The following is a 25,690-nucleotide window of genomic DNA, read 5'->3' as shown; positions in this document are numbered from 1 at the left end:
GTAAAAATACACTAGAACAATAGTATATATATATATATATATATATATATATATACACTCATAAATGTTTCTCTCTCTGTGCTTTTTTTTTCTGTTCATGCTACTATCTTTGAAATATTTCTTTCAATCAGTCGATAAAGGAAGTCCCGTTTTTTCTATAAAATTTCCCCACAAAAGGAAATATTTTTGTTCTCAATAAATTTTTCTCAGCTTAATTGTTCAGCATGTACGATATCGATACGAAATTTTAAGAAATGCAAAAGAATGAATAATTTTCCTATCCACTGTCCCTATCTACTATCTAGCGAAACCACAGCCATTATTAACGACTGTTTACCATGACTTATTTCTAACCATATATAATTAATGGTTATGAACACTCGTTTCTAATTAAACTATCATCAACGACTAATTACCGAGATATTTTTCTAGTCACATAATATAAACAACTGGTTCCCAACCTTGAATCTTTTTAGAAAGAAAAGTCAACTTTCGGAAGTAACCAAAAAGAAAATAAACATTCTTGAATTTCGTCATTAATCTTGCACAATTACATATCATTATAGCCTTAATGACATTATAATAAATTAAATAACTATTTAATTTACTGTTTTTGCAAATTTTCTTCTCCAAAATATATTCTGATCTCGTAGAATGTAAAATTGTTTGAAAATCAACAATAACAATAATTATATGATATTCCAACCTGAACGGCAACTTGTGCAATATACGAGTTAAATGGACATATCAAAGATCCTAAGATTCAACAATTCAAGCCTAATGTAGAATTGCAGAATAAAGAGAGGATCAACCAGTTAGCAGTACCCACCATTTACACGGCTTCTATTAACCGAACAGCCACTTTTATAACTTACCATCTGCTGTAAGCAAGAAATCACATTCAAACTTGGATTTTCTTATCCTAGACCCGGCCTGATAGAATACTAACATTCTCCTATTGATTTTAAACCTCAATAATAATGACATCTGTTATAATGCTAACGATATGTGTATGACTAATAATATCCATTATAATAACAAACACTTTTACCGTTGTCAACCTTACAATAAAATATCCAGTGTTCATGAAACTGATTAATTACACAAATACATGTTTACAAACACTGAATGAAATAGAATATTTTGAAGGACGGATGTTATGTAAATTCATGATTAATGAAAGGTTATTATAGGACATGAAATTTTGCTTCCCTAGTATGTAATTATAAAAAAACGCAAAAACGTCCATAAAAACTGCCAAATTTGGTGAAGATCCATCAACAGGGGGAGAAATACTGGTAAAAAACACAAAAATACCTTTAAAAGAATGGAAAATCCAAAACTGAAGATTTTTATGTACCTCCATATGGACCTAATGAAGCTACATACCAATTTTAGATCCACCCTGCGAAGTAGTTACATGAACATATAACAGATAGTACTATTATATTTATATAGATTTAAATCAAAATTCGAGAAAAAATAACGACTAGTTGGGGTTAATATGAAAACTATTATTATTAATTTGCAAAGATGGCAGAAATATTACACATTTTAACTCCATTAACAGCAGCATCCGTTTTAAAAGCATTTCAGTTGGAGGGTTACGGTTAGCATATATTGATTTACAATAATCTTAAAAACCATCGCTGATAGTTATTTTAATGCTGACAATAATATAGTTGGAAGGTTACAGTTAGTGTATAAGGATTTATAACAACCTTACATGTCATCGCTGATAGTTATTTCAATGCTGATAACAATATAATTGGAAGGTTGCAGTTAGTGTATAAGGATTTATAACAACTTTACAAGTCATCGCTGATAGTTATTTCAATGCCGACAATCATAATGGATTTGAAAATTACCACTTGCAACGGTTAAAACTGCGAACAAAAGTAAGTATTATTAAGTTTATAGTTTCACCAGATTAATCATGGTATATCTAACCTATATAAAAGTAAGTATGTGTCACGTCATGCTTAATTTCTCGAAATAGGAGGAGTCATAAAAGCCAAAATACATTTATCCAGATAGAATAGTTCGATTACTGTCTGCTCATTACGATTTCAGTGACGAGGTGCAAGGGGGCCGTGAAACCTTTTAAGTGTAGTGAGTGTTGGTATAATAAGCCTAAAATAAAGACGTAGTGCGAGATCACCTAGCCTAGAGCCAAGTGTATAAAATTTATCATGAAAGTAAAAATATCGATTCAATTTTAAAGTTAAACTGTTTCTGAATTAAGCTATTTTCTGTTACATCACCAACGTTTTTAATAAAAAATAAACTTCTTTAATCAACCTACATTAAGAAATCAAATATTTTTCCAGTTTGTTGTCTGTACATTTCATTTTATACTTTTAATACATATGCTAAGTAACAATATTAGGTTATACTTTTGTTGCTAAGCAAATTACATAAAAGCCATTGTTGGAACGTAGTGTTACCAAAACGCACTGGCTTTTCTAAATATTAACCTAACTGATTTTACCAAAAATTATTCTATGAATACGCCAGGAATTCACTTCATAAATTATCTTAATTTTGATTGGCTCACTAAGGAATTTAACGGCGTTTGACTGCCCCGATTGCACTTTTCTGCCTCTTTATTGGTCACGTTTGATTTCACAAAATTTATTTACTTCAGTTAGCTATGAAATGTAAGGTTATGGTATAGTATGGGATGGGGGTGGTAGAACTTGCTCCATCATTTTTGACTGGCTATACGCTAGTTCAGACAAAATAAACCCATATTCATAAACAACAACAATAACACAGACAAAATATGCTGGATTCTACCGCTTCAATGTATTAGGTAAAGAAAAAAAGTACAATTAGCTGTTACCAAGGTAAAAACAAGATCATTGTCTTGTTATAAATGTATTGTTAAATACACAGTATGGTTAGATTGTTGTTTGAAATCCATTTGTCAAAATAATGTATTGTGAAAGTGTGGATGATTAGCACTAATAACTACCAATAATTATAAAAAGAAAGTGTACAATACCTAATACTAGGACTGCTAATAATTACTATGAAATTGATAATAATCACAATTCAGTTACCCAATCAGGTACACAGTATAGCAGTTGTTATTCACGAAACATGATAGAAATAGTGCCTCGACCACTATTATGTTTGCCGATTCCTAGCCAGCCCGATGAGCCCTGGTACTGGGCGAAAGGCTCGCCAGCACTGGATATGACAGATGTCATGTGAATGACATTATTACATTTTTTTCTTTGCTTTCACTCGTAAGTTCTAAGAATTGCTAATAATTTGAACAGTGATTGACCATTTAGAATATCTACAGCGTCCTATAAAGAGTTAACACCGCGGTTACAATGGTGTTAACGTCTTACTGGAAACTCGAGTTGGTTCAGTTAAAAGTAGCGTTCAAATTATATGCAGTCTTATTATTAAGCTTTACAGATTTTGGTGTTACTAGCCCTAAAAAACTGTAAGAGCTTAAGGTACAGCTTGACTTTGGTTGAAATTTTAAATTTTAAATCATAATCCTCTATACTTAATCAGTAAACCCGTTGACAAAGGAACAGTTTAATTATACAAGACAAGTTGTAAACCAACATTTAAAGTTAACTCATAATACCAGTTACCAGAAAACTTTAACACATTCGATAAGATGCACACCGAAATTCAATCACTAACGTTAACATTCTTACAATAAACTACTAACGATGTCCAATAATTTAAAACTACTAAACAATAAGATGTTTTCATTTTTAGCATTAGCTTTGCTCCACTATTATGCTCCTTCACCTGCTAGTTTTTTTGGATCGGGTCGGACATCCGGTTTGGGCGCTGCCACCAACAAGGCCGTGCTCATCCCTGGCACTTGGCTGGGGAAGCAGTGAGCGATAGGGCCAACAAACAGCGGAATCCTGACACCACTTGTTGACGATGAGATAAGAGAGCCGCCGTTCACGGGGATGCTGTCAATTTCATACTGATACATGAACCGGCTACAAACTACTGGATGCTGATGTGTGTGGAACTAAGCCAGTATGGTTGTTGGCAACAAATAGCACTCTACCTCCTTTCTCCACGTCTTTGTACTGCTTCCTTTCCCCACGTGACTTCACCGATTGGCTGTAGCTTGGCGCACCACTAATTCACTTGTATAAAAGACAGTTGTTAATGGAAAACGCAAAGCTGTAGCCAATATTCTCTTCACCCGTGACTTTTTCAACAGTTCTGTTAAACTTCAGTAAATAGCTTTGTAAGATAGCTTGAATGATAATAATACAATTAGCTTAGTTTTTTAAACTAATCAATGACAAGTTTCAGAGTACAAATACAAAGGAGATTCTATACGAGGTGCTGTACATTTATACTAACCGATATAAAACTAGTTAAATACAGTAGCGGCTGAAACCTATAACACTTCACAATATCCACTTGATACCTCTTTGTTTAGTACTTTCAGTTGTTTAGCCCAAACTCAAATGCTTCAGGTGATGAATCCTCTCTAAACTAACCATCAACCATCACACTATGATCAATAAAGTAATCTCAGATAAGAGAACTTCGACACCGAGTAAGTGTGAACTGAAGTCAACTGTAAACGGCGGTGAACAGAAAACTAACAATCCCATAGCCATCTCTGGTCCTCAAGTGAAAATCACTTTCAACTGGAGAAACAGCTACATACCAGCAAATTACCCAGTTACAGTAATTTAAACAGTAAATTTTACTTAAAAGAACAATTTAAATAGTAAATTGTCTTAGAGTAAATGATATAGCAAACTTTCTCAGTGATATTAATAAAAATAGTAATTTCTCCAGCTTCATCAAGTACATTTTCTTAGCTAAAGCAACTTAAATATTTCTTCACTAGACTGAAATATCAAACATGCAGCATTTAAACATGTCACTTTACTGGGCCTGAATAAAAGCAACGTGTGACCTGCGCTTACAAAGTTTATTTCTCTATTACTGCAAGTACTGTAACAGACTGCCAGTATTTATCTCGTTTTGACGCAGTTGATATTTACACGAACCAGAAGTTAGTTCACAGTACCACCATTTCCATTTCTACAAAAAATGACTTTATTCAAAAGAATTGTTTTATCACTAAACTGTAAAGAAACGCCAAACAGTTTTATAATTTATCTATATATAGTTTTATGTATTTCTTTGGCTAAGTGGATGAAACGTTTCACGATCCAGATCCTTCTTTAGAATTCACAGCATAGTTACTATTAACATTTATTCTTTTTTCAATTGTCACTTTCACTTTGCAATAGAAACACAATCGTTCTATATAAAGCAGTAATGCCCTCTCATCAAAATTATATGGTGTTTGCTTAAAATATTTGTTATCTATCTATATTACAAACATCTGTTTGTTTCTTATCCAACTACTCCTAGGTCGCTGGGCCAATCTCAACCAAACTTTGTGGGATGATAATTTGGAACAAGGGGCATGTTAATTGGGGAGGGGGGGGGGGAATCACAACCATTCCACCCCAATTATTGATGTTATTGAGCATTATTATCTTTGGCGTAAGTTAACGTTAACTATAATCATAGATAGCGCCACGTTCTTGTACCAAACAACAACAAAAAACCTGAATTTGCAGTCCAGTGGGACAGCATTATTCAGATTTACAACGCTAAAATCAGATGTTCGATTCCCGTCGTTGGACACAGGAGATAGCCCGATGTGGACTTACTTTAAGAAAACATACACATACATTAAAGTTTCTATAACACAACACCCACACAGTGTGGGGGAGGACGCATGAACGTCTTGTATACCTCAGAGACTGTGCTAACACTCTCTATGAAGGAATGCGATGAAAACAAAAAGGTTGCCATTATCACAATAATACATAAACTCAGATAAAGCTGATACTACAACAGCCACCAAAACGCTGATATGAAGAGCCTTTCCTTAAGTTATACCAATTTCCTACTTCGACTCGTGACCTTACAACTTCGGCCCATAAGATACTTCTGCGGCCAATGCCCGTCAATTAATTAATCATGTGAAACACTGTGGAAAGACATTAAGAAGTGTGTGTTGAAAGAGGGTAACAGAAAGCACTCCTACCGCCACTATGTAGCCGCTACCTCTTCCTACAAACTTATCCTGACCATCGTACAGTGTATACCATATTCTAATAGCTACCTCTTCCTACAAACTCATCCTGACCATCGTACAGTGTATACCATATTCTAGTAGCTACCTCTTCCTACAAACTCATCCTGACCATCGTACAGTGTATACCATATTCTAATAGCTACCTCTTCCTACAAAACTCATCCTGACCATCGTACAGTGTATACCATATTCTAGTAGCTACCTCTTCCTACAAACTCATCCTGACCATCGTACAATGTATACCATATTCTAATAGCTACCTCTTCCTACAAACTCATCCTGACCATTGTACAGTGTATACCATATTTTAAGTATATACGTAGTGAGCTATTGAAGCTTATATAAAACTTTTGGCGAGGTAGTAATGAGTATTGTAACAATATGTTATGTTATTAATATACTATGTGAAAAAATTGGTGAAAGTTAGGATTTTTGCGTTACTTTTCATAGAGCATCCCCCCACCCCCCACATTTTTTTATTTAAAGTTCATAACCCGGATAAAGGTCGGGTACGTCATCTTATATAAACTTCAATGAGATACAAAGTTTGAAAATTTATAAAATACTAATATTTATCAAACAAGATATATTGCACATTTCCATTTTCCACTGTTGATACACATGATTTATTGTACTGGAAGCTGTTGATGGGTATTCTCTTAGCTGTAATGTTCTTTCCTTGGAGCGCTCAAAATTGAATATTTACGTTTCACTCGGCTTTTGTATCAGAAGTAAAATTACGGTACAACATATGAGAAGACGTTGTTTCTTTTGTCTCAAGCAATTTATATAACAAAAATATGATGTGACCTTGATGAAATGTGTGCAAGCAAGAAGACTGACTGTGCAACGCGTTAGATTGAACTGTCACTTAATGATGACTGCCATGTTCTTAGCTGGAAAGCACAGTAGCTGCTCCTGTAAATTTATCTTCTCAGCAGCAGAAACTATGGAAAAAAATATTCACTTGATCTTATCAATACAGGAAGCACATAATCAAGAACGCTGCAGCAGAAATTATTCCATTTCTACACAACATTTCCTCCTCCGTTACAAAAAGAAGTTTTACATCTTTCGTTTTCATTAGTCAAGCGCTTTTGAAATCTCTGTTTTAATGCATACAAACTAGTATTGCATGTGCACAAAGTAAAGCCAAGAAAGAAAGAAAAGGCTTATTCTAGAGACCACACAAATCACTCAAGACTCCCTTCTTATCAATTTTTTAGGTTTTACAGCGAAGATAAATTTTAACAATCACGCGTAATTTTTCCAATACTTTAGAAATGTGATGTGAGATACGGATTAAACGTTCCTTGTTTGATTTCAATGGGAAGGAATTTGGATAGATCGTTCATAAAAGTAACTGGCTCCACTAATTAACACTGAACAAAGAAAATGGTTCCCGAATACCTTTTAAGCACCCAGAAAACGAATTGTGTCGAATATATTTCATTTGAAGGTTTCAGAAAGGCTGGCTAAGCCACACAATTTGACGATGTTTCTCCTAGCAAAGCTAACTGCCACAGGATTGAAATCCAATGGCCTTCAAACTCACAATAAATGTCAGTATATTTCCCGAAATGTTAGAGCAACGAGTGATCCGTGGTGGCAACTAAATCTAACATAAATGGCTGATTTGAGTGAAGAAATGCTCGAGGCTGGCTAAGTCCTAATCGATGCCTCTCATTGAATCACCAAGCTAACAAATACAACCAGTAGACTTGCTGTAACATTCGAGAATGAAACCTAGAGCTGATTATTTCACCACGGCTATAGAAATGTGAGAATTAAATAAACTCTACTAACAGTAAGGGGTACGGTTTAAAAACATTTACATTCTAATACTTTTAATGTATTAAAACTAATATGTTGGTTCCATGAATAACAAGAACCCGTCAAAGCGAAAATTGCAAGCTTTTTATTTATAACGAACACAATAAGACATTGCCACTAATTCAATCAAACTTCTATTTCACACACAAATTCTTGGTTATCCATCAGTTGATTGAGATATTGATCAGATATTATCCAATCTTTGATACATGACACTAAATAATGATCTGAAATAAAAATTGTTGAAAAGTTTTCTAATCGAGGGCGTCCTCCTTTGAAGATCGAACCTCGGTTATAAGTTGTATAGGTTAACTGAAATTCTCGAAAAACAACTTTTATAAGTGCAACCACATACATTCATACATATTAATCATTCTATTATAATTCGGGTCTATTTGAAAGTATACATTAATTTCTAATCATGAACCACAAAAATTCTAATAGAACATACGGGCAAAAACCATCTTAAAAACAGACTTGTTCTTGAAACAACAATCCAAACATTCTATCTCAATGGCTAAGGCTGCTAAAATGTTGATATTAGCAAAAAAGATGATCTTCCAATTGTTAGACGAAATTCATCCAATTGTTCTTCATATTATTATTACTAGCAGAAACGCCCACCTACTGGCGGCTATTTGTATTAATAATTACTAATCGTACTATTCATACCTCATTGATAAAAATTTAGAAAAGTGAACATTTTCTCAAAAAAAAGCTTTTCTGGGAAGTACTGCACGGGAAAAGTGTTTTGTTATGTTTTTATCTATTAAAGGTGGTACCCTTTATTGAAATAATATTTTTTTTAAGGAACTCCATTTTTTAGTAATATATTTACAAGTTACACCAATAAAGATATAATCAAACTCTCACGTATAGTCCTAGCGAAAGTCGTGTTCTTGTTGTGAGGAGAGTACTTTTATTCAAAATTGTTTTCTCTAATAAAGAAATGGTTGTTAGAAAAATAACTACGGTGTGTGTAACTGTCCGAATCTTGAACACCCAAAGTGTGAAATGTTTATGGGTTTTGTTTGGGGGTGCCATTCAACAGATAGAGCAACACCGTATTTGTTATTTCGGTCACATACATAGATAGATATACATATACACGCTACGGCCATTATAATAAGGTTATTATTATTCTTTTTTCATAAGCCTACAAAAAAATCGGCTATGAATACTATTTTCAAACTTGGGAAAGCCTACTAAAAAACTCTTGCACAAGTTATGGGACTATTTTTATGTTGATTCTTCAAAGCCATTCAAACACCGAAGTCTACAGCTAAAACGGCTAAGTATACTGCGCCAAAATGTATGCACAGCTACTAAACAAATTCCTGAGAAGGGAGTAGGGCTATTTTAAAGTTGATTCTTGAAAGAAGGGATTTCCACTCTCTAAATTTCTATAAGTTCTTCTTCACTACCAACATAAGCTCTTCGAAGTCATTCAAGCATTGCAGAAATGTAGAAGCCATTTAAACACCGTTAACCTGGTCGGAATCGCTTTGTTTTATTAGAGTAAACAATATGTACATTTATAACAGTGTCTCCAGCCTTTTTATGATTGATTATAGCTTTAAAAGTCGCTACAGAAAAAACGGCTACGAATATTTTAATCAAACCTGGACAATAATAGTGAATGCAGTATTGAGTATGTCATTGGGTAGTTTTAAAATTAATTCAAATGCCTTCGTTTTTTCGCCCTGAAACATTTCTCTAAGTCATTCACTTTCCGTCATTGAAAAAAATTCATTAAAATCGATAAGTACTGTAGACATGGGGTCAAGAATAAGGATTTGTAGCTTGAGAAAATAATGTAGACGCTATTTCCAGCCTAGTTTGTTTACATTTTTAGAGTCCCCAGTTGTAGGCTTGAAAATATAATCTTTGTATTTTGATTCACATTGTTTCTGTACATTTGACGATCCCTATTCTCCTTTTAAATTATCTTATTTAACATAAAAGAGTAAAAGCTATATAAATAAAAAAATTATTTGTCAATTCAAGAACGTTTCAATTTGTTTGAAATTGCATCGGGTCATTACCACTCAAGACATAACAGACCTATCTAAATTCTTAACACAAATGAAAAGTTCAGCTACTTGTTTGTTTGGTTGAAGTTAAGCACAAAGCTACATAATAGGCTATCCGTGCTCAGCCCACCACGAGTATCGAAAACCCGGTTTCTAGCGTTGTAAGTTCGCTGTGCCACTTAAGGGCAAGTTAAGTTAATGGCATACATTTTCACCACAGCTTCCACGTTCAGTAGAATACAACCAAATTAAAGGAATTTATATATATATTACTGTTGGTCAAAATACCTAAAAATGTTTCTTTTCATCTGTCTACCGCAGGCCTTTACGTAGTAAATTCATATAGTTCGTGACTGAAATTAAGCTGGGCGGTTTTTCTCTTAATGTGTTCTTTAACCCTCTTTTATAGACATTTCTATTTAGATGGCGGCTTGTCATAAAAAAATAAAAAATATCAAACTTAACTGTTTAGAAAAATTTATATTCAATCCATTTTTAACATCTCTTCTATGGAATTTATAATAAACAGTTTTGAATCCAGAGATTTCAAAAGTGAAGATTCAGATTGTTAAGATAATTTATGCTTTAACCTTCTTTTTAAATACAGATATTCCATATCTTACATCCTCGATTGCTTTGTAGAAATTAAATGCAATCTTTTATTTAGTTAAACAACTAGATGCTTCTTAAGGTACTCTCATACATAAAGCCGATTTTGCTTAAATAGAAATAATACATTATATATATCAGTTGCCCCGTACCCTTTCTTTTCACACCTACACACTGGCAATAGCTTTGCTAATTCGTGAGGCATCTGTGTATGTTGACAGTGTGTTCGTGATAAATACATTTTTTATCGTACACACTTTGAATAAACACTTTTTTTTTCTTTTCCCGAACCTGAAGGACTGTGTCACTACACCAAAGCACTTGAGTTCCCTGATTTCGTATGTAACTATAATTTGGGAAAATATCACAAAAGGTTTGCCGTAAACAAAGTGTTTTAGATTTTCAGGCGTAAGATATTTCAGTAAACTTACAGGTTGTGGATAAAAAAAAAAAAAAAAAAAAAAAAAAAAATTGAAACACTTGGATAAATGAGGGACAACAAGTATATGCAATGCAGAGGTTACAAAAAAGCTCGTCCATTAATTAAGCAAATAACATTCTAGCATGCATAGGGTCATGTATAAAAATGCTGGACAGGCCTGGTTGCCTATAATCATGGCTAGCATGGCTGCAAGAGGAGACCTCAGTGACTTTGAAAAAGGGGTGATTGTCGGGGCGCGTTTGGCGGGAGCTTCAGTGACCAAGACATTTCAACTTGCTGATGTTTCATGAGCAACGGTGTCTAAGATGGTATCAGCATGGAACTCCAAGGGAAAGACATCATCAGCAAAGGGGCAACAGTGGGCGGAAGCACATACTCCAGGATCATGATGTGCGTGGATTAATTCGAACTGCAAGGCAAAACAAGCTAGCAAACGCAGATAAATTAACTGCAAATTTAAACCTGAGGCGAGAACAGCCAGTTTCATCAAAATCAGTCCCCCCTAGAACTCCATAGAACTGGATACCATAGTCGGGTTGCAGTGCAAAAACCGCTCATCACACCTGGCAATGCAATGTTGCGAGTCCAGTGGTGCAAAGAGCACAAGCTATAGATTACCGAGCAGTGGAGAAATGTGATGCGGGTCAGATGACACATCCTTCACCATGTTCTAGACAAATGGACGAGTGCACGTGTGGCGTTAACCTAAAGAACTCTACAGCCCTGAATGCTTGGTTCCAACAGTCAAGGGTTCTCCGTAATTGTGTGAAACGCATTTTCCTGGCATGGTTTGGGTGCACTCATACCCTTAGAAGGCAAGGTCGATACCAATCGTTACGTGATGGTACCTCATGTTACAACATTTCTGTCTTGTAGAGAGGGGGGGGGCTTTCAAGATGACAATGCACAGGGTTCGAGTAGTCGCCCAATGGTTTGAGGAGCATGACACTGACATTATCCATATGTCATGGCCTTCTCAGTCATCAGATCTGAACCCAATCGAGCATGTATGGAATATTCTGGAACGACGTCTGAGACAGCGTTTTCCACTTCCATCAACTAGGTGTGAGTTGATTGACTTTCTCGAAGAAGAGTGGTGTCGCATTCCTCCTGCAGAATTCCAGACGCTAGTAGACTCTATGCCACGGCGCATACAGGCTGTACTGGCCGCACGTGGTGGCCCTACACCCTATTAAGTGACTTTACATTGGTGTTTAAATTTTTTTGGCCACTACCTGTACGAAAGGACTAAAGCCAATTCCATTGCTTGCAGTTTACACATTAAAATATGTCGAGAAATGTTTTGTAAAAGTTACTTTGCACAGAATAAGTCACCCGACAGTGAGAAATGTTCAAGGTTATGCACTCTTGATAATGGCTTTGATGTTTGTGACACAACAGATTACCATGACCTTTAACCTTTGCTTTGTGAATTCGATCTGGTGAAAATAAATCTGCAGCACTGTGCATAACATTTGTCTCAAAGTATTTGGAAGCTGTGTTTAAAAGTGCACATCTAATCTTCCTATCTATCTATAGAAAAAACGTTGCATGAATAGGTAAACTGAAACATTATGCATAAATAGATGAATGAAAAAAACACCTCTACTCCCAGGAAAACGAGAATGTAAAATACTTACTACTTGTGTCTTGCTTTGGTGTATTGCCGGGTGAAGTCGCCCAGTTGACCTTCATTTCCTATAAAACAAAAACACAAGAGATTGAACTATTAATGCTTCTGTCTTTATGTTACAATATTACAATTAAATTAATAACTTGCCTATTAGAAACAAACTATCAGTTTTAGGTTATGATACACGGGGCCAGTATTTAACATCTGACTGTTATCAGTCTTTCAGAATAAGTTAAGAACGAGGTTACTTACTATGTTACCATACGACATATTGTGGCAAAAGGAAGACACTACAGTACACAGAAATTTGTGGTTTGCACAAGTACTGCGCCAATCTCCAGAAAAATTAGGTACATAACTAGGCTTTACACATTTCAAGAAACATTCCCACCAGTAAACACCAGTTGTTATGGCTTTAGAACCATGAAAATATTACTTTTAGGATTTTCACACATCTGAATATAACTTTTCTGTCGAACAGATTTTCCTATTTTTTTACATTCTCTACTTTCATTGTTTTTTGTGTCTATTTTTTGAAAATGTCAATGGTCTGTTCGCAAAATGGTTCTGGGTTCGGTTTTAATTTGCTAAGATTTCATATGTACGTACACACAAAAAACAAACATATTTATATATGTGAATGCCTATTCGTTGTTAATCTGGAATTAAAAATTCACTAAAACGTATCATCTCTGCCAAACTATACCTTTGTTAAGGAGCTTTAATGATTTATTGGTAGTGACCAGTAAAAATCGGTGCTGTTTTGGTAGTCTCGTATAATTGCCACTAAACTCGCGAAGTTCGAATGTTTGTTGCATTTATTTTATTTATTTTTACTTCAGTAGCATAAAACATTCAGTTTTATAGCTCTAAGAGATACATACTGGTGAAAATTATCAAGATAACTTAATTCGCAGGGGACAAGGAAAACTATGCTAGTAAAATCTATGTGTCTGGGGTGTACTTCACAAGGACCTCTACTTGGTGGTCAGCAAGCAAGAATTACCATTATTCTAACCTCCACAGACCCATAGAAACTCTGACAATTCTAAAACCTATTAAATTAACAACTGGTTATGTTTCATCTGTTAACGGTTTTTTTCTACATACACACACACACACCAATATAAATAAACTGGTCTAAGCAGCCAAAGATATGTCTATCTCGTCTTGCTTTTTTATTTATTATTTGTGTGGACGTTTGTTTATGATGTAACTTTGTAATGTTTCTCTAGAGAGCTGTGTTTTGCAGTACAGACAACTGAATCGCTGGCGCTTCCAGATATACAGAGATAAGATTTGTCCACAAGAATTTTAATAGCGAGGCTTCTCGGCTGTAAAATAAGCCGTATAAGCTCAGGGGATTCGTCACTACTTCCGAATCTCTACCGACGAAAACGTCCCACTGATTAAATCCATCACCCCCCCCCCCCAAATAAAGAAAAAAAAAAGAAAAAAAAGAGAAAAAAGTGCCTAATGGAATCAGTAACGACAAGATGAAACGCTTGGGGTTGCATGTGAGAATATTTCATCGTTTAATACAAGTAGCCAGAATTCACCTCTTCATTATCGTTGCCTAGATGATGACCCATATTGTTCAAGTATTCGATGATGGCTTTGGTTATGGCAGCTAGACTAGAGTGCAGTTTTAGCTTCCTATTCATAACAGATTATTTTCATATCGTGAAGTCGGAATCATACATGGAACTAGTTGTTAAACCTATCGGAATTGAAAATAAGGGATTCTCCTATAAAAAAAGAAGTCTAATTTTAATGTACAAATTCTACTGGATCTATGCAAGACAGATAATTCAGTTACTGACTCTCAATTTTATTATATATTACATGTCGAAACTCAAGCATTAATTTATATCTTAGAAACAGAAACTAATAATGAGGTAGATTCCAACAACCTGAGAAGCAACAATAATCAGTTGTCAGTAAATCGCAAAGATGGAGTAACAAGTTGCCAAGAAAGCACAGGAAAAGCATTACATTTTGTCAAAAAACAAGAGGAAATCCTCAATAATAGAGACACTTGAAATTCTGTTAGACAGGATTACAGTAAATTGATCTATGAGACCTTTTTTATTAGCTATATTTTTGTGCGCCAGCAATACCAAACATGGGTCGCGCGTACACCCGATTCGACTTTATTACTCATCTCTACCACCCGATTCTCAAAATGAAATTCTTTTAGGCAGGATTGAAGTAAATTAATCTATGATACCTTGGGTATGGTCAAATACATCAATCGAAAGGGTTTGACCTTCTGAATCCAAACCTGTAATTACATCTCAAATCAGTCAAGATACGACGGAGCTATGAGATAAAAGTTTGTACTTGAAAAAAACATCATCAAAAACTCAGAGCCATTATACTAGTTTTTATACAATATTTTGCACTGGAAACAATAATTTGTTCTAGTGATTCATATCATAAAAAATGATCTTATGTTTCAGTAACTTTTTTCCATAACATCTTAACGTATGAACGACACTGCACAAGTTGAACAATAATTCGAGAAAGAAACATACTCTATTGGCTAAAAATTAGTTGAAGACGAAAATTTACGCCTCTTGTAATACCGTAACATTACGCTTTCATCTTCAAGTTTCATATATTTAGGCCAATAAGATGAAATGATGACCGAGTTCCCACTTAAATAAACCTTTACAAAAATGTAGAAGATCGAACAACTAAAGACTGAGAATTATGCAGTAAACGAAAAAGTTATCAGGCTATAGGGAGGAAATATGACATGGAAGAAATGACACTGGAGTTTCATCATGCTTGTTACAAAATAACGGGTCATTTTACGGGTATAAATGTGTGGGCAGGATTCGAAAGAATTCTGGTAAGCTAGTATGTCTAACAAAGCAAGATTCAGGGAATATATAAAGAAGTAAATATATTTAGAAATATAAGAACAGCTCACATCCACTCCTTATATATATAATTAGCAATAGTCCGAACTAGGTTGCTCAAGAAATCCCGATCAATCTTACACCTCAAGCTATCCGTTTCAACTATAAAAAACAACAACAATGTAGGCAGGAAACGTATGTGCTACCATCCCACTCGCTGAAAACAATGTAGAGTGATGGTCAGCAGCATTAGGGACAAACAATTAAATTATATACATATATACGCAAGCATTTTATACTTTTCAAATTGGTCCTCTAACCACTTTGTGCTTTGGTGTACAAGACAATAAATACGCCAAAAACGTAAAGCATAGCACTTCTAGATAAAAATAAGGTACAAACGAATGAGAGAGAGATATCTGTATAAATAGCAAGAATACACCGTATATCAGCTTGACGTTTTATTTGCTTGACCCCTTTCTGTAGCTCTTTCTTTTTTTCACTCTCTCAGTTTTTGCTCAGTGTTATATATTTTAAAATACTTTGCCAAAAGTCTTTAAAATGTTATTATGATAAAAAAATAACAGCATTACATGACAAGTCTATCAAAAGTAACGTAAAAATGTGTGTTGCATCCTCAGTCTTTTTTCATCACATGCATTCACTAATGAAGATTCGGTCAATCTCGTGTAGCAATCAAAACCTGTTGTAAATAGTTACTTGTAAATCTACATTTAATAATAAATGTTAATAACGCTACTTAATTTCTGTTTTGTTTATTATTCAATGCATTTAATTTTCAAAAACATCAGAAAATTTTGTTGAAATAAATAACGTGGGCCAAAAGTTTCATATGGATGGCTCCTGCCTTCTACCTGGTTTTGGAGACGACGTTTCGGACTCTGTACTGAGTTCTTCATCAAGTCCGAAACGTCGTTTACAAAACTATACAAGTAGAAGTACATGAAACTATTCAAAACGTCAACATACTTCAGATTTTCTTTAAAAGAAAAAGTGGTTTAAATTAACCAAAGCCTATTTTGGGTACATGATACACTGATACTGTCAGTTTTTTTTGTTTTGTTTTTTTATATACAAGGTGTGGTTTGGTGAACCATCTAAAACGCTTTGTAGTTCAGTCACATCTTTTAGTTGTCCTTACAAAACAACAAACGAGTTGTTTGTGATGTCAACTATTAGTAACGTCACTTACTTAAGTTTAAATACTTCAAAACATAGTTTTATGATCACATATAAATAATATATTTTATTTTCTCACTTAATGCAGCTAAGAAGACTTGTACTATAATAAACGAATCGAAACTTTTTTGCTCGTTCAAGTTCGATTTGAGTCTACTGATCTATAGACTTCTCTTTGTTCGTAGTTATTGTTCACTGTCGGCCCTAGTGAGAATTTTAAAATGTTCTCTATGTAAGTTCATTACGTTCATTCAACTCTAATAGGAGTTTTCGGGCTGAGCTCAGTCCATCTTCTGGTAGAAGCACAATCGAGTTACCAAAAAACAAGTTGAACGAGTAAAATATTGCGGGTCGTTTATTGTTCAATCTTTGAGAATTAGCGATATGTTAATTAATTTAGACCTACACTAAAAAAATCTTGATTTCACACTTTTGTTTTTTCGTAATTTAGAAAACAAGTTATAATTGAAGTTAATAATGCCTAATAAGTATTTCTGCGTGATTGAATAGTTTTCAAAAGGCGCTAAATAAAATGAAAACGAGAAGTGCCAAATGATTTGACTTCTTAAACACGATAAGAGATATCAGTGTACTATAAGTCAGAGCAAGATTACATTGCTATGAATAGACAAAAACGACAATTCATCTAGTAAATCATTATAATTTTTCACATTTTGATTTTTTTTCCTTTAATATTCGCAAATGCAGTAATTTTTTGTCGAAAATGATCTGAGATGATACTCCAGTTACAGATGAACCTGCTCCTCAGCTAAACCAATGTAGAGAAATTCTGGCTATTAAAATCGGGGACATCACTCACTAGTTGCATGGTTTTCTACTAGGATTTATGAAATCATGACATATAATTGTCCAACTACAAGTTACCCGGCACCTAAAGTATTTTAAGTTATTAGTGTATCAAGAACTATATATCTGAATCAAATGATCTACGTACATTCCAAAACTATATGAAGCCAACTTGATTTATTCTCTCACTCTTCCTAGCAGCACTGATGAGTCTGTTGCAGCGAGAGTAGCGAATCAAAGAATAGATTAGGCTTATACATCATATTTTCTTCGCTAAAATTCACGTTTTGGTGAGGAAATTAATCAAAATATAAACTACAACCATTTTTTAATTTCAAATGTTAAAATATGTGGTATGATTAGTAGCACCACGTAACTCCATGACTTTATAGCTCAAACACGTAGTGTTTCACCCACTCCCGTAACTACGCGATTTTCTACTCCAATTATCGAAATATGCGAGATCCTCTCCGACACCGCGACTAAAAGAACAAGATATTAAAATATCGTGTCCCCGTAACTCCGCAACATTCTAGTCAAAATAAACATGGTGTTCTTGTGTAACTCCGTTACTAGCTAATCAAAATATTAAAACACGCTGTCCTTGTGTAACTCCGTTACTAGCTAATCATAATATTGGAACACGGTGTGTCTGTGTAGCTCCGTATTAAAATATGGTGTTCACGTGTAGCTCCGTATTAAAATATGGTGTTCACGTGTAGCTCCGTATTAAAATATGGTGTTCACGTGTAACTCCGTATTAAAATACTGGTGTTCACGTGTAACTCCGTATTAAAATATGGTGTTCACGTGTAACTCCGTTACTAGCTAATCATAATATTAAAACATGTTGTCCTTGTGTAACTCCGTTACTAGCTAATCATAATATTAAAACACGTGTGTCTGTGTAACTCCATATTAAAATGTGGTGTTCACGTGTAACTCCATGTGGTCCGAGTGCAACTTCTTAGCTTTCTAATAAAAAAAATGTAGTACAGTATTCACTTCTAACGTACAGTTAAATATCAAACATATAAGGTTGGATAAAAGTAATCAGATATTTTCCAATTACTTTAGAATGAAAAGAACAAATCTTTTATAGTGGCAGAACTTCAACGTTTATTAAGAATCCTTCTTATCATATAAATCAGAATATGTTTTACCGACTACAGTAAGCTGAGCTGTTAAATGTTTTGTATGTAATTTCAGTCACTGAAGTTTTATATATCACAAATACCAGACTTAAACTTTAATCGAATTTGTCTGGTTAAAATTTAAAGTATGATGATAATGTGCTTGTGCTGATATTTTAACTATTTATGATTTCTACCAATTCCTTGTCTCCTCTATAAGGATTCTTGATGCGAATAGAGAGAGATAAGTTAGTAGTATAAACAGCTTCAATTAATAAAAAATGAAGGATTACTATGAGAAGTAGTCAAAAATACAATATTTATGTTTAATGGAGTTGTTGAAATAAAACTATTTAGATCAGGTTCAGTTCCCCCTTTTAGGAAATACAACAAAACTATGAACATACGTTACACTACTATCAACAAATACTTAATTTTAACTTTCGCGTCTTTTCTTTTTAGGCCTGGTGGTTAGGTCATTCGACTCGCAAAATGTGGATCGCAGGTTCGAATCCCATCACCGTCAGTCATTGGGGCGCTTTAATGTAACCATTAATCCCAATATTCTATCACAGATTTGACTATGGATAATGTTGACTAGCTACGTTTCCTCTAGTCTATCGCTTCTAAATTAGAGATGAGTAGCGCAGATAGCCCTCGAGTAGTCATGCGCGAATTTCTCCACAACAAACTTTTCACCCTTTACTGGAATTATTATTATTAATGTAATTATTGAGCTTTTTGTCTATAGTATTTAATTCTGGGTTATATTTAACCTTAATAGCAGTATTACCATTATTACACCTAATGCTTTTATGACAGTTTTAGGATCAAATATACTTTGAGTGATATAATTGAAATTTCAAATATTATAAAACTCAATTGCATAAATGGCTTACGAATATATCACAGCTTATATTATCGTCTTCTCTGTTATATGTCCAAAGACAATATGGCGGTGAGTACACGGTCTGTAAGTAGATGACGTGTCCATTTATAGTGATACAGGTGATTACTAGCTAGTATTATTCGATAGTGATGGGCGGTAGAATTTTTATATATCGATATATAACGAAAATTCAGGAGGAATAACGTCGTCGAGTACCGATTGAAGAAAAATGTCATGGTTACATTCCTTTAACGCTTCCTTGTCGTAGTGCCGGGTACAGTATGCATGAAGTGGGTACAGTTATATTTTAATTTTTGTAGTTGTTTTGTTTATTAATATTTACAAGTAAAAATTAAAGAGTTTTATTTCAATGTAAGAAATTACAACAAAAATGTATGCATTACTTGATAATTATAATGTATAAGAGTACAAACGTAAGTAATAAAAGCGAGTGTTAGGGTTGGGGGCGAATGCACCATTCTTTCTTGCTTTTGTGATGGATAGGGGATTTTGAAGCAAAGCCATACACAGAGAATGAGAATATGCATGGATAATAAGCAGGCATACATAATAGATCCCATTAAACACTATACACAGAACAAGAAAATAAAAATTTAAATATTTTGAAACTGAAAAGTCGATTAAAAACATTTATGCGGGTATCTACTTGAAGATTTTTGTTCAGAAAAATGAACATGTCAACATGTTGGGATTTTGAAAAATATCGATATGCCCAACACTACTATTCGAAATGATTCAACTAAGCATAGGTGTGTATAACATTACACGAGTACATACAAGTAATATGTTGTAGATAGAGTATTAAGAAAACACATTAAATAATTGAACAATGATACTAGATGATAAACTGCGATTGCCCAAGACTGCCAAGATTTTCTCTGGACTGGTATTTGAGAACAAGTTTTAAAGTTCAAAGTTTTTAGCAGTTTCTTTTCACTAACTGATAATATCTTGTTATTTTTATGTGGCCATTCATTTATTACGTATGCATACACGACATACAACTTAGGACATAAATCCAGACTTAATATTTACCTACTTCGTGTTTATTACAAATGCACTGCTCCATTTCACTTGGTTTTCGACTATCTACTTTAAAATGTTTCTTTCGAGTTATGTATAATATACTTCCTGAAGTTTATGAACTTCCAAACAAAAAAAATAATACAGAAACTGAAATGCACTCTGTAAATTTTGTTTCTCGGCATGGCCAATTAGCTTTGCCGGAAAACTTTGTTGATCAATAGATCAAAACCGGAGAACTAAGGTAACAGCTAGCAGAGGTCATATTATGACCTTAGCATAAGCCTATAAAATACGGCTAACTAGAACAAATCATTGCCTTGGGTGCCATTATGAGGTAAACCACATGAATGAGAGATGAAGACTGTGAAACCAAAATACCTGATGGGTATAATTTAGGTACTGCAATAGCTTGTTTATCCCTCTCCTGAGGACCACAAAGCATCCTTACTGCTTTACATATGGCGAGTTTTACAGAAAAATCTTTTTCTGATGCATGGGTTTTTGGCCTGTTTATTTTCTTTGTCATATATTTGAACACAAACTAAAATTACTAAACATGAATTGATCAATTCAATCAACTAAAACGACTTTATATTGGCTGTTGCTGTCATGCGACTTGCTAATTTGCATAGTCAAAATAGTTTAATGTAACATACATAACCCTCTGTAGAAGGTTTGGAAGTTTTCAGGTTACTATGATATACCTATAAAATATTATGGTGTAGTTAAATGTCATTAAATGTAAGGAGGCGCTGCTACAAGCTCTTTTTCCTCAAAATGTTAAAATTAACTTTCTTGTTGGACATTTTTAAGAGTTATATTTATATTTATTTGCTTAATACACAATTAATACTAGGGCTTCGTGATACCAATGAATGTGTCGCTAAAAAGGGTTTACATGTGGAACAGCTTGATAAATTACAGCGTTTATATGTTGTTATTATTGTATTTTTTGAATAATATTATACAGGTTATCAGGCAACTGGTTACTAAGTTCATTCGAGAAAGGCTTTCCATATAATAATAATAATAATAAATAAAAAAAAAAACCTAGCAATTGCCTGAAAGCCAATTAGATAACTTTACATGCCCCAATATTTATCTGAACCGATGAAAATATTTCACTCATTCATCGGTAAGGAACAAAAGAAAAAACGTAAGGCGATCGAATATTACACTAGTTGCAGATGCTAAAAAAGCTGAATCCTTCTCAAGCATTAAGAACTACTTCACCAACGGTATAATGTCCATTGGTTCCTCTTATATCTCAGTTAGATGATCATAACTTTCCCAAGTAGAACTGATCAGAACAAATTCAGAAAATTCCACATTCCAGTAAAAAAGCATATAAATGGGAATTAAATAAAATGTATTCTATAATGAGTATCAGTAGGCCAGAGAATTGTCAATGACATACTTCGTCCTTTAGTCTCAATGCCATCCGGTTTATCGAGTAGATTAAGCGAAAAGACATGGCCACTAGCAGACTTCTAGTGGCAAGAGTGCCGTTTACTCCGCATATTAATAAGATGAGTATAATGGATTTGTCTATCTATACACCTTACTTGTGCACTTGGGAGACTCCAATGTCCATGTCTTCAAGATTTTAATTGAATTGCTAGAAACAGTTTTATATAGAAAATAAGCAATGTGGTTGTTAAATAAGAAGTTGTGTAAAGTGTTACTTATTGGAATTTCAAATGGTCTGAAATTGAGTTAACTGATAATTTAAATTTAGTAGTTTAGTAAAAGCCGATATATAGTCAGTTTATGATATTTGCCAACGTGATTGATACACACAGTTTTCCTCTTTTTTTTAACACAAATACGTTAAATATACACACAACAATGCAATTTACAATAACAGTTATTACAAATAGTTATTACAAACAATGATTTATAAACAAAAGTTTCATAAACTTACAAGCAATATAAAGTCTTCTTTCTAGTCTGGAACTTCTTCGATATCTTATCGAAGGTTCACGATGAGCGAGTTGATTACGAGTTGATATAGGTACAATTCACTTCGTAGGGAGCTAGCTAGCCCTGTAGTTCTCGCGGATCACACGTCGATTACAGTTTCACCGATGATGTTAGGTAATGTTTTCGTGAAAGTATTAATGTCCGATGTGAATCCACTGAAGTTAAATGAGTTGTAATGTTCGAATTTTGTAAATGCTCCTGGTCAAATATCTGAAGTTTTCCGATTGATAAGCGTTATAATAATCACAGTTATAGCTTCCGAAGTTGATAGCACACTGACTATAGCAAACTAATAATATATACTCTCTATGGCACGTTGCGTTGGTTATATTTATAGCCGTATGGAGGCGTTTTAGAAATTTCAGATTACGTAAATATACAATTTAAGTGTTTTCGTACACACATATATTGTTGATTTTTATTCTCGAGAATCTTCTACAACTTTGGAGAATAGGTGGGAGTTTCGCAATAAATATTTAACAGTATATGTTACGTATGTTTATAAACATAAATTTAATCTAAACACACGTTGACATTAAAATAAATATATAATAACAAATTCGTTACAAAAGATAAAAGGGGGCATCATTTCAATTAATATAGCCAAGGAAAATAAATTCATATTTTTTCAAAACAACTATTTTCTGAAAACTTAACCGTAATTAAAATTAATACGTCTCGTTACATTCAGTTTATATTAACGAAAATGATCACACTAAAACTTTAATTATACTCATGTACGTCACGCACACACTTATAGTACTGAAGCTCGAGATAGATAGTTATCCGCCGTTAAAACCTACGAAGATTTTCACACATAAGCATCACTTAAATTTTCATATTAAAAGCGTTTTTGGCGCTGACTGGCTGAGATTAGTGTATTTTTCACAGTTATGCATCATCTTTAATTATCGAAGTATAAGCACTTTTAGCGCTGATGAGCTGAATTGAGTATATTTCTCCCACAGGCACATAAGAAAATTATAAATGTTTGGTTGAAGATTAAAATCCTGTTGCCATTTATCAAGACATAGAGAAATACTCACAATCACAGACACTCACACATATACTAATAAAAAATGGCACAAAGAAATGTATACTATTATAAATAAACTTTAGGCCAGATTGAAAAAAAACAAGAAAAAAAACGGTTTCACACCCGTGTCCGCATATAATAATTACCGCCAATTCGCTTTTTATACACTTTTTGTTTTCAATTTTCCAAATTACCGGCTTCTATTTTGAAATTTTTGATTGAAGTGCCACTTATGCAAAGACTTGATTGACGGTCATTTTATAGAGAACCATGAATTTTTTGCTTTATTTGGCTAAGTGTGCGATCTAACAAGAACAATGAAAATAATTGAAAACCTATGTAACAAATCGGTTGAAATATCAGCATGTCTAACTTATACGAACAAGATTCGGGAGGTGCTTTCAAACAAATAAAGGAAATATTAATCATATCGAGTTACATTCAAGTAAATTACTTTATTCGTGAATAATATCCACTCACCAAATGCTATGGTTGAACAAATACAACTAGAGATATTTGTTTCTTAAAGTGGGGGAAGAATAACGTTTTTGAAGATAAAACACAAACCAACGGCTATACTTCAGAGAAGGTATAGCATAAAAAACAAAAAACTTCACTCCTTATCAGACTTGCTGAAACTACTTTTAAGAATACAATGAACCCCTGTTAATAATCTTAAAACTTTCAGGTACGTGAGTCGTGATAGGACGTGATACTGCATGAACTGGATTTCTCAATCAGTGTTTGTTACAAAATGATAGTAGCTACTGTTTCAAATTATACATAATAGCGCGGTGACAAAATAGTGTTATCTCTGCCTGTAAACCCGAACAAATTTAAACGCTTTCAACAGCGAAAGCAATAGTATACAGAAGGTAACAACAACAACAAAACACACTTGATTAAACAATCACGGAAATCTTCAGTTTTTATTACCCGAACTGAACGTGCTAGTTTGGATGAAGGATTGGAATAATATACATCTGGTTACGGGTTTACATCTACACTGCTTGTCGCTTAACATGCAATTGTTACAATTACATACTGGGCCTTAGCACGTGAATTATTCATATCACTTCCAAGTCACGTTAAGCTAATTTAAATATATTATTTAAAGGGTTCAATACCACAAAAACATTTGCATTGCTGGGGTTATGTGATTAGATATACGAGCACGTGTATGCGCATATATACTAATAATACGCTAAAAAGGTGGCTAACGTTTTCGGTAAACGTTTTCAAAAATTTCTAAAACAGCAACTTTTTCGTCTACTACCTACTTACCTGATCAAGTTAGAGGGTCTAGCACCTAGGCAGCTCCGACTATCCCTACAAGATTTCTCCAACTTACTTGACTGATCTGTGGGTATTCTCTTTTGATATTCCGATAAATATATACAGATTTTTTTAAAATGGTGAACATATCATGCTCGTACTTAAATATCTTTTCAACCCAACGGATGGCGCCACATATCCATGGATAGATACGCGACAGTTTCTAAAGGTAAAGTACATACTTTATACAGGAAAAACATATAAAAGTAAACAAACAATTGTATTAAAAATTATGAATTTTAAAATGAAATAGGCATCCTGCTACAAAAGTAATTAAACAAGAATTAAAACCACAATCACAAATTTATAAAATTTAATCCCTAATTTGGCAGCTTTATACACTTACCTATAGACAAAGTAAGGAATAAATTTTATAAATTTGTGATTGTGGTTTTAACTACCGTATAAACTTTCAGTATAGCCATATCCCTGATAGCTATAACTTTTAATGTTGTGTGCATTCCATAGACATATAAAACTGAACAAATAAACAGGAAAAAATCTTAACGGAAAGTAGGGATCCTTGGTTATTCGTAGAGTTGTTATAAAAAGTATCCAAAACAAAATAAATGCTACAGTAAAAAGTACACTAACAAGTAAAGCGATACTAGTTTGTCAGATTTTAAAACGATTTTCAGTCCCTACTTTAGACTGCTTCATTTAGCTATACGGATCACAATGCCAACCAAAGTAGGTATTGAAAATCGTTTGAAAAT

General features: G+C 33.8%; 1 protein-coding gene and 1 long non-coding RNA gene across 8 annotated transcripts in view; one reads left to right on the top strand and one right to left on the bottom strand.

Annotated features, from left to right (window-relative positions):
• LOC111085490 overlaps window positions 1-5,216 on the top strand; it is a 17,701-nt gene extending 12,485 nt beyond the window's left edge. Inside the window, exon 3 of the long non-coding RNA XR_002610326.1 lies at window positions 5,203-5,216. This is a non-coding gene — a long non-coding RNA (uncharacterized LOC111085490). The remainder of the gene's footprint in view (window positions 1-5,202) is intronic.
• The window catches only part of LOC106458166 (nucleolysin TIAR-like), a 281,791-nt gene that overhangs the window by 76,350 nt on the left and 179,751 nt on the right, over window positions 1-25,690 (bottom strand). For 6 of the 7 annotated variants that reach the window (XM_013917630.2, XM_013917631.2, XM_013917628.2 and 3 more), the window contains one exon: window positions 12,685-12,742. In XM_013917630.2, coding sequence (XP_013773084.1) covers window positions 12,685-12,742 — 58 coding nt within the window. Of the gene's footprint in view, window positions 1-3,780; window positions 3,992-12,684; window positions 12,743-25,690 lie in introns of those variants that run through there. The other variant, XM_022384309.1, reaches the window with a different exon arrangement.

This window comes from Limulus polyphemus, unplaced genomic scaffold (genome assembly GCF_000517525.1).
Source record: "Limulus polyphemus unplaced genomic scaffold, Limulus_polyphemus-2.1.2 Scaffold423, whole genome shotgun sequence".
In the NCBI taxonomy this organism is placed as follows: Eukaryota; Metazoa; Arthropoda; class Merostomata; order Xiphosura; family Limulidae; genus Limulus; species Limulus polyphemus.
This window is presented reverse-complemented; position numbering and strand designations above follow the sequence as displayed.